This window comes from Rhinoraja longicauda, chromosome 4 (assembly GCF_053455715.1).
Source record: "Rhinoraja longicauda isolate Sanriku21f chromosome 4, sRhiLon1.1, whole genome shotgun sequence".
Lineage (NCBI taxonomy): Eukaryota > Metazoa > Chordata > Chondrichthyes > Rajiformes > Arhynchobatidae > Rhinoraja > Rhinoraja longicauda.
The window spans coordinates 57,579,429-57,593,047 of record NC_135956.1 but is presented as its reverse complement, the minus strand read 5'-3'; the positions used below and the strand labels follow the sequence as shown (position 1 = coordinate 57,593,047).

General features: G+C 39.8%; 1 protein-coding gene across 4 annotated transcripts in view; it reads left to right on the top strand.

The window, feature by feature from the left end:
• Nucleotides 1-12,915, top strand: part of tmx3b (thioredoxin related transmembrane protein 3b) — a 91,550-nt gene extending 78,635 nt beyond the window's left edge. For all 4 annotated transcript variants that reach the window (XM_078397802.1, XM_078397801.1, XM_078397804.1 and 1 more), the window contains 4 exons: nt 3,497-3,553; nt 6,304-6,433; nt 7,416-7,484; nt 9,647-12,915. In XM_078397802.1, the coding sequence (XP_078253928.1) occupies nt 3,497-3,553; nt 6,304-6,433; nt 7,416-7,484; nt 9,647-9,937 (547 nt within the window). In that variant the 3' untranslated portion in view covers nt 9,938-12,915. The remainder of the gene's footprint in view (nt 1-3,496; nt 3,554-6,303; nt 6,434-7,415; nt 7,485-9,646) is intronic.
• Nucleotides 12,916-13,619: the final 704 nt, after the last annotated feature.

Below are 13,619 nucleotides of genomic sequence, written 5' to 3'. Positions count from 1 at the left end.
CGTAGCTCTACCCATATCGATTCCACTTCCTCCAAGCTAATGTCCTTCCTTTCCACTGCTTTAATCTCCTCTCTAACCAGTAACGCTACCCCACCTCCTTTTCCTTTCTGTCTATCCCGCCTGAATATAGAATATCCCTGGATGTTGAGCTCCCAGCCTTGGTCACCCTGGAGCCATGTCTCCGTAATCCCAACTATATCATAATCATTAATAACTATCTCCACATTTAATTCATCCACCTTATTACGTATACTCCTTGCATTGAGACACAAAGCCTTCAGGCTTGTTTTTACAACTCTCTTACCCCTTATACAATTATGTTGAAAAGTGGCCCTTTTTGATTTTTGCCCTGGATTTGTCTGCCTACCACTTTTACTTTTCACCTTGCTACCTGTTGCTTCTACCCTCATTTTACACCCCTCTGTCTCTCTGCTCCTGCTCCCATCCCCCTGCCACATTAGTTTAAATCCTCCCCGACAGCACTAGCAAACACTCCCCCTAGGACATTGGTTCCATTCCAGCTCAGGTGCAGACCGTCCTGTTTGTACTGGTCCCACCTCTCCCAGAACTGGTTCCAATGTCCTAAAAATTTGAATCCCTCCCCCTTGCACCATTTTTCAAGCCACGTATTCATCTGAAATATCCTCCTATTCCTACTCTGACTAGCACGTGGCACTGTTAGTAATCCAGAGATTATTACCTTTGAGGTCCTACTTTTTAGTTTATCTCCTAGCTCTCTAAATTCACCTTGTAGGACCTCATCCCGTTTTTTACCTAAATCGTTGGTGCCAACGTGCACCACGACAACTGGCTGCTCACCCTCCCCCTTCAGAATGTCCTGCAGCCGCTCAGAGATATCCCTGACCCTTGCACCAGGGAGGCAACATACCATCCTGGAGTCTCGTTTGCGGCCGCAGAAACGCCTATCTATTCCCCTTACAATTGAATCCCCTATCACTATAGCCCTTCCACTCTTTTTCCTCCCCTCTTTTGCCGCAGAGCCACCCACGGTGCCATGAACTTGGCTGCTGCTGCCTTCCCCTGATGAGCCATCTCCCCCAACAGTATCCAAAATGGCATATCTGTTTAGGAGGGAGATGACCGCAGGGGACTCCTGCACTACCTGCCTACTGCTACGCTGGCTAGTGGCCACCCGTTTCCTTTCTGTCCGCTTATCTTTTACCTGTGGTGTGACCAACTCACTATACGTGCTATCCACGACCTTCTCAGCATCGTGGATGCTCCAGAATGAGTCCAACCGCAGCTCCAACCGTTCAATGCGGTTTGCCAGGAGCTGCAGCTGGACACACTTCCTGCACACGTAGTCATCAGGGACACCGACAATATCCCTGATCTCCCACATGTTGCAGGATGAGCACTCCACGGGGCCGATCTCATCTGACATGTCTTACCCCCAAATTAAATCAAATCCCTCTTGATCCTTTAAACTGTACCTTTACTAAAAAGCACTGAACCCTTAACTCACTGAACCCTTAACTCACTGAACCCTTAACTCACTGAACCCTTAACTCACTGAACCCTTAACTCACTGAACCCTTAACTCACTGAACCCTTAACTCACTGAACCCTTAACTCACTGAACCCTTAACTCACTGAACCCTTAACTCACTGAACCCTTAACTCACTGAACCCTGAACTCACTGAACCCTGAACTCACTGAACCCTGAACGCACTGAACCCTGAACTCACTGAACCCTGAACTCACTGAACCCTTAACTCACTGAACCCTTAACTAAAAGTACGAACAAAAAGCAGAATTACAACCCCGGGGTTACGCCCAATCAGCTGCTTCCTCTAGTCCGCTTCCACCAATCAGCGGGTTCCTCCAGTGTGAGGGAACGTTTTTATCCTGCTCCAATCGCCTCCAACCGCTCCTGGGCCTCTGGGTGAACAAAGCCCCGCGCTGGGTTTTTAAACCTACCGCCCGGACGCTGCTCCAACCGCCTCCAACCGCTCCTGGGTCTTTGGGTGACCTTTTTATACTGTGATTTAGGATGTTCTGGAATGCAGTGGAAGTAAAAGGTTTCCACAATAGTGTATATCTTAAGAAATGAAAGTCAAATGGGGAATGTCGGAGAGTGAATAGTTCATTGAAAGAATTGGCAAGAAAGGATGAATATATTGCATAACTAATACATGCCCTTGCTTAAGAACTTAATAAAATCCTAATTTTATTTGATGGCAGCAGCATATGTATTTATCTTAGATTAGTTCTAGCATTGATCTCCATTTCTTTTAGAGATAACAACATATAATCAATAATCCTCATTCACACAAGGGAGATATTACAGTTGTGCGCCGTGCTGCGCCAGTCTCTTTTAATCTAGTTGATAAAAAATTGAGAGACGTGTGTGAAAGGCTAAATATCCATAATAATGATCCAGGTGGGCTTGTTTATGGTACTTGCACTTAACGTGCATTTAATACATTACTCTGTCGGTTACGCACAAAAATAAACTGGGTGCCATAAAATTATAATATGGTTCAAATATTAAAGCACTCGAAAATTATCAGCACATTTGTCTGTGTTTCCTATAACTACCCACAGTTTTCAGGTAAATGTTAAACTGCTCTTGGGTAGATACAGGATATTCCATGGAATTCATTATTAAAGATTACAAAGTGGTTTCCTTGGTTTTCTGGCCAATCTTTTATCCTTATCAACATTATTTAAAACAGCCTGTTTTCTATTCATTATCACATTGTTGTTTCTGGGAATTTACAAATTGTCTTCCACCTTTCCTACATTAGATTAAAGGCAATATTTCAGAGTACTTTCTTGGCTCAAGACTACCTTGAGAACTCACAAAAGGTACTCGCAGTACCATTCAAATTTGTTGTTTTTCCAGTATGATTGATGCTGGTAGCATCCAAATCCACTCATTGCTTTTCCTAATCATGACTTTGCAAGGCTATGAGCATGGAATCTGTAGGTTCTCACTGGGAATGTGGTTAAGTATTTACTTAAAATTGAAAATTTGGGGCAGAAAGTATGGACTAAATGTTTGTATTTTGTTTTTTTAAGAATACTGATGCAGATAACATGAATCAACCAGAGTAAAATTTTATAATTCTACCTGAAAAGTAAGGACTTGTTTATAAAACACTTTTTAAAAGATTCAAAATATCCCAAATCAGTGTGAATGAAGAACTTTAACGGTTAGTCACTATTGTAATGCAAGAGAACTGATTCTGCGAAGCAAGCAAAATCCTACAAATGGCAATGTGTGAGGATTCCTACTTCTCTGAGTTGTGCCGTGGGAAATGAATGGTGCAGGAGCAAACAAGGCCTTAATTAACTTATCTAAACGAGTATTTTCCTTCTTGCAATACAGCTTGTTTTCAGTGTGTTTGCATTGAAGGAAAAAAACTCACCTACACAATACTCAGTAATGAAAATAAGAATTATTTCTTCAAATATAAGAAGGATTCTCAAAATGTGTTTGCATTAAACATTATTTAAATGCATTGACAGGGATTTCCAGTTTGGGCACGTGGATGAAGCTGATTACATCAACAGTGTCATTATGGAGTAAGAGTTTTCTGATTTTTAAATTTCAGAAAGTAATTTTTCGCATTGTCGTCCATTTTCAATTTCAGTTTGTGTTTTCACAAAAGTTTCTGGGTGTGAAATGTATTGGTGATTGTTATGAGACTGGAGTAGTAATTTGAGTGAATCAAGAGGGTCACTCAAAAGAAATATATTCGTGTTGATCAGCACATGAAGTAATTTACCTCAAGTCTTAATATCAAGTTCTAAAAGAGAAAAATAATTATAATTTTGTTTAGAATGAATAAAATTGCAACTTCCTCACCTTTCAATCCTTGGATTATTTGCAGCTGGGACCACTATTTTTCAATCCTGATATGGAGGAAAGGAAGATTTTTCAGAGAGAGAGGCTCATCGAACATAAAGACAGAAATGCATAAGAAAAAGTTATTGAAGAAATAGTACAAGAATCCCGATGCTGAGGAAAATAGAATGCAAAAGCTAAAGTAGAAATTATGAGAACAGCGAGTGACAGCAGGAGAGGAATAAACATACTAAATGATCTTCATTCAGTGAAATTAAATATGGCAGCATCGAGGGGGTAGGGGTGCAGGGACAGCAAATTATTTTGCATGAAGTACTAAGAGGTAATTCTTGTTTTGGAGTATCCAACAATTAACATGTTGAAGCTATGTATCTTTGTGTAAAATCGTATAAGCCTAATCTAAAGAGGAAAATCACCTGTCCAACATAGGTTGTGATGACTTGGGCAGTAAGAAACTATTGTTGAATCATAAGAGACACTATAATTTTCTGTTGTAAATTTCCACTGACAATGTATTTTGCTTTTTGTTTCTCCTTTCTTGAAGAGTGTTTAATTTTGTTATCAATGGCAGTCTTCTGATATATAGCAAGTTGCATTGAATTTAATTGAGCTGTTATTTTGCAAATGTGTATTAAGATTCTGCTCTTGCATGCGTATACTTTTGTAGAGCGATCACAAGCCAGCAATCGCGGACAAAAAATATGAATTTTCTTTCTACCTCACCCCTGTACCCCAGCAATTCTGACATCAAGTGTAGCAGCTCCACTTCCATACTGGGTGATATCAAGTGCAGATTTGAACCTTCTGATTGGTACTACATCTTAGTGCATTACTGAACAGTTTTTAACTAGCTTAATTATTGATGTTTTGTTCATAACATCAATTTCTAGTACAGTTCGTTAAACATTTAGCAAAGATTGTTCTGTGGTGTGAACAAGAATTTAAATTTGATGACATTGGAACATTTGCATTACGTATGTGCACACCCATACACTTGTCCTAATGCACATTGATTATTAGGGTGTATAAGAATCGAAGGTATTTATTCACAAAATGCTGGAGTAACACAGCAGGTCAGGCAACATCTCAGGAGAGAAGGAATGGGTGACGTTTCGGGTCGAGACCCTTCTTCAGACTGATGTCAGGGGGGCGGGACAAAGGAAGGATATAGGTGGAGACAGGAAGATAGAGGGAGATCTGGGAAGGGGGAGGGGAAGAGAGGGACAGAGGAACTATCTAAAGTGGGAGAAGTCGATGTTCATACCACTGGGCTGCAAGCTGCCCAGGCGAAATATGAGGTGCTGTTCCTCCAATTTCCGGTAGGCCTCAGTGGCACTGGAGGAGGCCCATGACATAAAGGTCAGACTGGGAATGGGAGGGGGAGTTAAAGTGCTCGGCCACCGGGAGACCAGTTTGGCCAATGCGGACCGAGCGCAGGTGTTGAGCGAAGCGATCGCCGAGCCTGCACTTGGTTTCGCCGATGTAAATAAGTTGACATCTGGAGCAGCGGATGCAATAGATGAGGTTGGAGGAGGTGCAGGTGAACCTCTGTCTCACCTGGAAAGACTGTTTGGGTCCTTGGATGGAGTTGAGGGGGGAGGTAAAGGGACAGGTGTTACATCTCGTGCGGTTGCTGGGGAAAGTGCCCGGGGATGGGGTAGTTTGGGTAGGAAGGGACGAGTGGACCAGGGAGTTACGGAGGGAATGGTCTCTGCGGAACGCAGAGAGGGGAGGGGATGGGAAGATATGGCCAGTGGTGAGGTCCCGTTGTAGGTGAAGGAAATGTTGGCGGATGATTTGTTGGATCCGCTGGCTGGTGGGGTGGAAGGTGAGAACAAGGGGGATTCTGTCCTTGTTGCAAGTGGGGGGAGGGGGAGCAAGAGCGGAGCTGCGGGATGTAGAAGAGACTCTAGTGAGAGCCTCATCTATAATGGAAGAGGGGAAGCCCCGTTTCCTGAAGAATGAGGACATCTCTGACGCCCTAGTGTGAAACACCTCAACTAACAGATGCTAGTTTATACCAGAGATAGACACAAAATCTTGGAGTAAATTGGCGGGTCCATTGCTTGCATCCTGGTATCCCTATGATTGGCACATCTTACCCAGGCAACCATGGGCCATTATCGACCATACCCTTCCTGAGGTAATTTGTTGCTGCCCCTGGTTTGTTCTGGCCTTTTCCCGCCCCTCACACCACCACCTCTATCTTTCAGTCTGAAGAAGGATTTTGACCTGTATATTTTAACATGGATATTATGTTTTAACGTTGAGCTTCTGTGATCTCAAAATATGTAACCACAGTTATTGCCACTAGATGGCTCTATATGCACTATTCCTAATTGTTTTCAGTTATGTTTAACATTGTTTAAGGATATCTTGAATAGTAGAAATATAAAGCCGAGCATTAGATTAACAGCTTTGTGTTAACCATTAGCATTGCTTGAAAGTTTCTTTGTTTTTCTTTCAGTGAGGTTGCCATTCCTTCCATTGTGGTGCTAAATACCTCAAACCAACAGTATTTTGTACCAGAAACCCCAATTATGAGCATTGAAGACTTGATTAAATTCATTACTAAAATCATGGAAGGATCTGCAGAAGTAAGTTTATGAATATTAGTGTCATTTTTCTTTTCCGATTGGTTAGTTTACCCTCTCCCATCTTCTCCTCGCAACACCAGGGACCCAGTACATTCCTGACTTTGGGTGCTGTCAAGATCAAATCCAGAGTATCCATGTTCTCCCTGTGATCGCATGGGTTTCCTCTGGGTGCTCTGGTTTCCTCCCACATCCCAAAAATGCAAGGGATTGTACGTTAATTAGCATCTGTAAATTGCAAGGAGAGTGTATTTATTCACAAAATGCTGGAGTAACTCAGCAGGTCAGGCAGCATCTCAGGACAGAAGGAATGGGTGACGTTTTGGGTCGAGACCCTTCTTCAGACTGGAGAATTTAGGTAGTGGATGTGAAAGTGGATAACATTGAACTAGTGTGAACTGGTGATTGATTGTCGGCATGGACTCAGTGGGCCAAAGAGCCTGTTTCCATACTGTATCTGCTAAAGCTATACTATTCCCCTCGTCCTTGGGTTTATTAATCATTGTGGTCATGAGGATTGAATGGATTGTGCATAAGATTATTATTCATTCTTTTAGAGAAGTGAAAGTCTGCTAACGGGAGCAGCCAAGTGATGAGCACAAAAACAGACTACCTTGTGAAACATTGACTTGTAGCAGTTTTCTTTGAGGAGGTCAAGGGAAATGTATAAATTTCAGAAGTAAATCTCACTGGTCATGTCAGCTAAATCATGAGTATTGCACAGGAATTTTTCCCCATGTTGAAATCCAAGCACTTGCTCAGCGAGGCAAGGATGGCATGATTGCCTAAATAGAAATTTCTCACTTAATTTGTGGAAAATACCATTATTTTGTATTATCCACTACATCAGGAGAATTTGCTGCTAAAGTCTGTGATCGCATCTCGTTTTGACAGTTTTTTTCGTGTGTCTTGTTTTGACAGTTTTTTTTAAACTTCTATTTTTGCAGTTTTGAGAGTAAATTCAATGATTTATTTTTCTTTCCAGGCGCAGGGTGGAGACAGTTTCTTTTATCGTGTTAGAAGACTGCTATATGACGGAAAATCCACCATTTTAGTAAGTACTTACAAATTATGTTTCATTTGCTATTACATTTAGAATTATTAATAAGTACTTTACAGCAATTTATTTGCTAGAAATAACTGACTGATTGAGCATTACATAGTTTATTGCTTATCTATTGATTCATCTCATTTAGTTACAAAGTAATTATTTAGTTGCTATTTCAGTTTACGAACAGAAGAAAGACAATTCCTGTCAAACATCTGCTCCCATTCCGTCTGCTTTATCCTTGCTTTGTCTCTTAACACACAGTTTCCTGTAGTTTCATTTATATCTTTCTCCCCTCTCCAATTTATCACGACAGTAACACCATCTTCTGCTTCTTGATCTTTTCCGGCAAATTCCTGACTATCCATCGATCGTAATTTGAATCATGTCTTTTGGAAACCACTCTCCCATCTTCAGTTTCTTTTTCCCTGCAGGCTGCTTAATATGGTTGCCATAATCTACCTTTTCTGCAATTCCACACGGGTCATTCCATAGAAGTTAATATCTATAACAAGATGCAACTAAACAAAAACAATAAATGACATTCATCATGAATGTGATTTAGATTAACGTCTCTTGTTTCAATCTCTCTGCCGTGGTCAATTACAGCTCCTTCACTTTCATCAGCTTCTCTCATTGGGGTTGTTCTTGTCTAATTTCATTTTTACTTGCCCAACACTTTTCTGGAATTATTTCTCTTCCTGCTCTCCCCATTTCTTCTTGGCTCAACCACTCCATTTCTTCGTGGCCCAGCCCCTTCACATGTAGGAATTTTCCTCTGACTTAATCACAAGCATGAACTTTCCACACAGAACCTAAGGACACCCATATTTACATCTTCTCCACCTTTCTCAAACATTTTACTATGCCCTGTTAGAATGTTAAATAATAATCCCTGGAGCCAATTGCTGTAATTCGAGATTTTACCAAGCCTTCAACTTTATTCAGAATCTTTGTAACTGGACCAGTTGAAATCCGGGTGTGTTTTTTTCAATCCACATTACCCTACAACACAAAGGCCAGCTAGCTGTTGCAGCCCATCTATTGCTGAAATCTTCGCCCCTGTCTTTGCTTCCAGACTCAACCATTCCAGAGCTTCCTCAACCTCCCACTACTGCGGGAGCATCGTCAGCATACAGACTTGCAGTAACTCACTAGAATATCCAACGTAACCATCTTAAGGAAACTGTGGTTGAGCCATACATCTGACATTGCTAGAATCACACACATCACAACGAGATACATGTTTAAAGCAGGGCCGTTTTTACAGCATTATGGGCCCCCGGGCAACGCAGTGTACTAGGGCCCCTACCGTTACTCTCCCCCACCCCCCTTTCCCTACCAGCCCCCCCTGTCGTGCCAGCGAAAAGCACTTACCGAAAAGCACTTAGCAATGGACTTAGGGTGCTACATTGTTGCGAAAAGCACTTACAGATCGCTGTGAGAAGCACTTAGGGACCGAAATTTTTTAAAGTAGTATTTATTTATTGCAAATCACTTAACATACACAGATCAGCATGGGGCCCCTATGCTCGTGGGGCCCCGGGCAAGTGCCCATCAGGCCCATGCGTTAAGACGGCCCTGGTTTAAAGTACTCTTCCATTGCTCCAATTACAATTAGGTTTGTTAATTGTGGGATAATATCAAAACATCTACAGACTGGATTATGTACTTGCATTCTGCTCCCATTCCGTCTGCCTCTAGCAGTGTTTTACCTGCGTACTAGTGACGGACTTCCTTCTGATATATAATGCAAGGAATAATATAGAATGGGGGCATGCAAGGAAATAATGCACATCTTTCATTTATTTGCATTCATATTATGTTGCATTTTCTTAATTACTCTATAAACAAAAGAGCTTACAGAGCCATAGGATTCTTTTGGTTATTTTTTATAAAATCCTTGCTGATGTTGTCAAAAGTGCTTTGGAAATATAATATTCCCAACAGAAAAATCTAAAATAGAGGTCAAAGATTCTGAAAGGATGAAAGAGACACCAGAACTTTTCAAAAGGACCTTGGTCGTTGCCATGGCCAAGGATATTTTGTAAATTTGGCATGGTAGTCTTGGTGTCAATATAAATGTTAACTTATTTGTTTCAATCAGTTAATAATTTTGAAAATGTGCTATGTAACAATATTCTTTGCCATCTTTTTCTTTTCTTTAGTCAGTTTTTAAGGCCTCCCCACTCCTGGGCTGCTTTCTCTTTGGTCTACCTTTGGGTGTTATCAGCATCATGTGTTATGGAATCTGGACAGCAGATGGGGAATATGAACCAGAAGAAGGAGAACTGCTTCAGGATGAAGCCATTGAACAGGGAGATGCGGAACCCAGTGATGGAGAAAAGGAGGAAAATGGTGATGAAAATCAAAAGGATGATGGAGTTAAAGAAAATTCAGAGGAGCTCAAAGATGACGAACTGGAGGAGAAAAGCATGGTAGAAAAGAAAACGGATTAATGTATAGTTTATGAATTCCTTTAGGATTTCAAAACTATTAAGTGTGAGTTACATTTGAACATCAGCGAAAAATGTTGGAAATAAAACACAAGTGATGTGTTTGCCTTAGATTGATCTGTACTTTTGCAGAGACCAACTGGGCTACAAGAACTTTGATCATGTGAATTATATTTTGTTCTTCAGATGCAGATAGTTTCAGTGGAATCTGCGATTATGGAAGAGGCTTGGTCGTTAATGCAAATTGGCAGATAATCAAAAATTCCCTATAGTTTGGCCCTCTGACCTCAATATCCAAGGCTTGGGTGCAATGGCACATGTGGTTAACAAAGAAACATTAACAGGGTTATAAGAGTAAGATGATGCTTTAGACAAGGGTTTTGTCCCACAAAATATTGGGAGTAGGATAAGAATTTCCACAGTAAGTTTAAATATATCCTCAAATGTCATATATAAAACAGTAGATGAGTAAATGTTCATTTGTACATGGTAATATATCAATCTTTCTGTTTCATTTCCCTGACTTAAAAATTGCATTGCCTAATGAGGATATCATGTCATTTTGAGCAATTTTATATTTAGAAAAGAGCTGGTTTTTAAAAAGAATACACAAATGTCCTTGTAATTTTATAATCAAAACTGTTGCCTCATTGAATTTCCTTATAATGATAAAGATTGCCACTTTACCATCTAAACTCTGACTTTTGCAAATAAAAGCAATTTGGTTGTTTCACTATAAAAGGAAATCAAGTGACCATTTTCCCATTCTTCATTTTACCACCAACATAATGACTGCAGTATCTGTCATGTCATAGGGTCAATGTGAACAAAGAATGAAAAGTAAAACTGTGATTATTTTGTAATTTCATATATGATAATTGCATATGTTAAATCAAATTATACTATTATAGATGTGCAATATCTGCAAATGAGCAGTTCAGATATAAACTATTTCTGCAGCACATGATATTTGAGTTTCCTATTATGGCCCAATAGGTTGTTCATTGCTAGTGTTGCAGTCGCTAGGAGTACACCAAGATAAGGCGTTGACATTTAAGTTTCATATCAAGATAAATCTTCAACCATTCTTTGTAAACAAAAATAAAAAGATTTAAGACCTTTCTTTAAAATGCAGCCACGTTGCTTACCTGGGATTTGATGCCTCATCATACTGGCAATTACGTATAAGCTATAAAATTACCGTCGGAAAACGATCCTTGCAAATGCTTACAATAGTTACCCACCTTATTTCTGCAAAAGCATCTACACATTCTCCTTAAGTCTGATGTCTAAAATGCAGAATTATTTGTAGTTCAAATGGTGCCTTGCAGAAGAACCTAAACTCAGTACAATGCATTTTTTATAAGAAGCCTCTGTAAACTAAGTATTGCTGTACAGGCAATATTAGTTATTTGCAGGGCTGTAAACAGCACGGTGAAAGAACGATTAGCAGCTACAAATAAAATACACTTCCTTCAGAAGATGTCAGAACACGTTTTTCTTTAAACAAAAATCCTCCAATCTGATTTACTCTAGGATCTTTGCACTGAGGTTTTTTAAATTTGTAACAGTTCAAATAAACCACAAGCTACCAAATTCTGCAGTCACATCTCCGGGTTAATGCAAAACTTGTGGTTTGTATCTATTCTCAATGGGTAATCTTGCTATATCTCAAATTTAGTATGATGCTACTAATATATAGGTTTCGAATGACTTTGGTTTATTGATTTGGGACCAGGAAAAAAAGCTGTCTTTATTCCTGACACTGTACTAAATTAGTCATCTCCTACTGCTATCTGTAGTATAGATACTGCAGCCTAGCTTAAAGTTAAATAGAGGGAGAACTAAGCAGGGTTCTTAATTCTTTATTTGGTGACTGGTCAACAGTGACCCAACAATTTGTATAAATGTGGAGTGAAAGCAGGATTGGGTTCATATGGGCATTTTCTCTTTTCCAGTAGTCATCTGCCACTCGTGGCCTTGCCTCATGAATAGGGAGTCAGCCTTACGTGAGACAGTAGGGTAGTTGTTGTGATGGTGAAACCAGTCACAATCAGTCTGACTAAATTGTATGTTTTTCACAAATATAGTGACTGACAACCCTCAATAGAAATTGAAGTATTTGGAAAGGGGATTGCTAACAATGAGAAACTGAAGGTACAATGTGGCTGATATGCACAAACTGTTCCTTGTCAGTTATAGTACAGCATGTGGAACCAATCTCCTGTTTCATTGTCATACCAAGCACTGGAGTACAAAATGCAATTGACCAGGTTTTACTTTACAAATTTTATGCGTATCTGTCAGGACGCAGTAAAAAAAACAGCAATGCATATTGAAGAGAGCTTCCCTTTAATGTGCTTCATTGTGTTCCATTTCAATATGTGAAACTATTTTCATGTTTCTCAAATGGTTTTGTATGGTGTGGATACTGGATAAAGACCAAAAATTGTCGGGTTTATTGTCATATGCACAAGTACGGTGAGGTACAGGTACAATGAAAATCTTCATTCATGCGTCTGTACTCTCCATTCATGCTTTTACAATAAATTAACCTGCTTCGTAGCTTTCATTCTAGTCTCTGATAAAAATGCTTGCATTTCTGCTGCAATGTAGCCAGCCTGTGAATGACATTAAACTCAGTGTAAAAGATTACAGTTACCACAAAGGTAAATGAATATTAATTTAGAATTTGTGAAATGGCTATGTTCATTTTCATGAGGCTTTGCACTGTAAGAAAATGTTAACTACAGTTGGTTCTGTGAACAGACACCCACCCACCCCACCCATTAAATTTAGAGCAACATTTTGCCTACTTCTGGATGCTTTATTTGATTGCAGATTTAAGTCTGGTTTTCATATTAAGTTTGTTCATAGAATGCTGATAAGTAACCTAACTCAACTTTTCTCAGAAAAAAAAGTTACTGTTGCAAGTTTGCTGTCAAATACCACTTAAGAAAATGTAAGAATTCATTTTGTTATGCTGCAATCTGGATTTGACTTTTATATAAATAAAGTTCAGAAAAACTTTATTTGGGTCTTAATTTTAAAAAGTACCCACGTCATTCTTTATTTGGTATTTTGTGGTACAAGTCTGCAGTTAATTTTTAAAGTGTTAATGTGCACAAGAGCATGACTTCACCCCCTGAATTTTAACTTGCAGAAAGTGAATTACAGTGCCCTCCATAATGTTTGGGACAAACACCCATCATTTATTTATTTGCCTCTGTGGTCCACAATTTGAGATTTGTAATAGATTTGTGATTTCCTGATATAATGCTTTCTTTAGTGTATCTGTAAAAGTTGGTGAGAGTTGTTGGGGACATGCCAAACATCATAAGCCTTGTAAGGAAGTCGAGGCGTTGATGTGCTTTCTTGGTCGTTGCTTCACTATGGGTGGTCCAGGAGAAGTTGGTGATATTGACTCCTTGGAATTTGATATTTTCAACTATGTCTACTTTGGCACCATCAATGCAAAAACTGGGGTATGTGTACTGCTTCGCTTCCTGAAGTTGATTTTGTCTTGCTGACATCGAGAGAAAGGTTGCTGTCTCGACACCACGACATGAGGTTCTCAATCTCCTTCCTGTACTCCGTCTCATCATTATTTGATATCCGGCCCACAATGGTGGTGTCATCTGCGAATTTGTAAATTGAATTAGATTTGTACATGACTGCACAATCA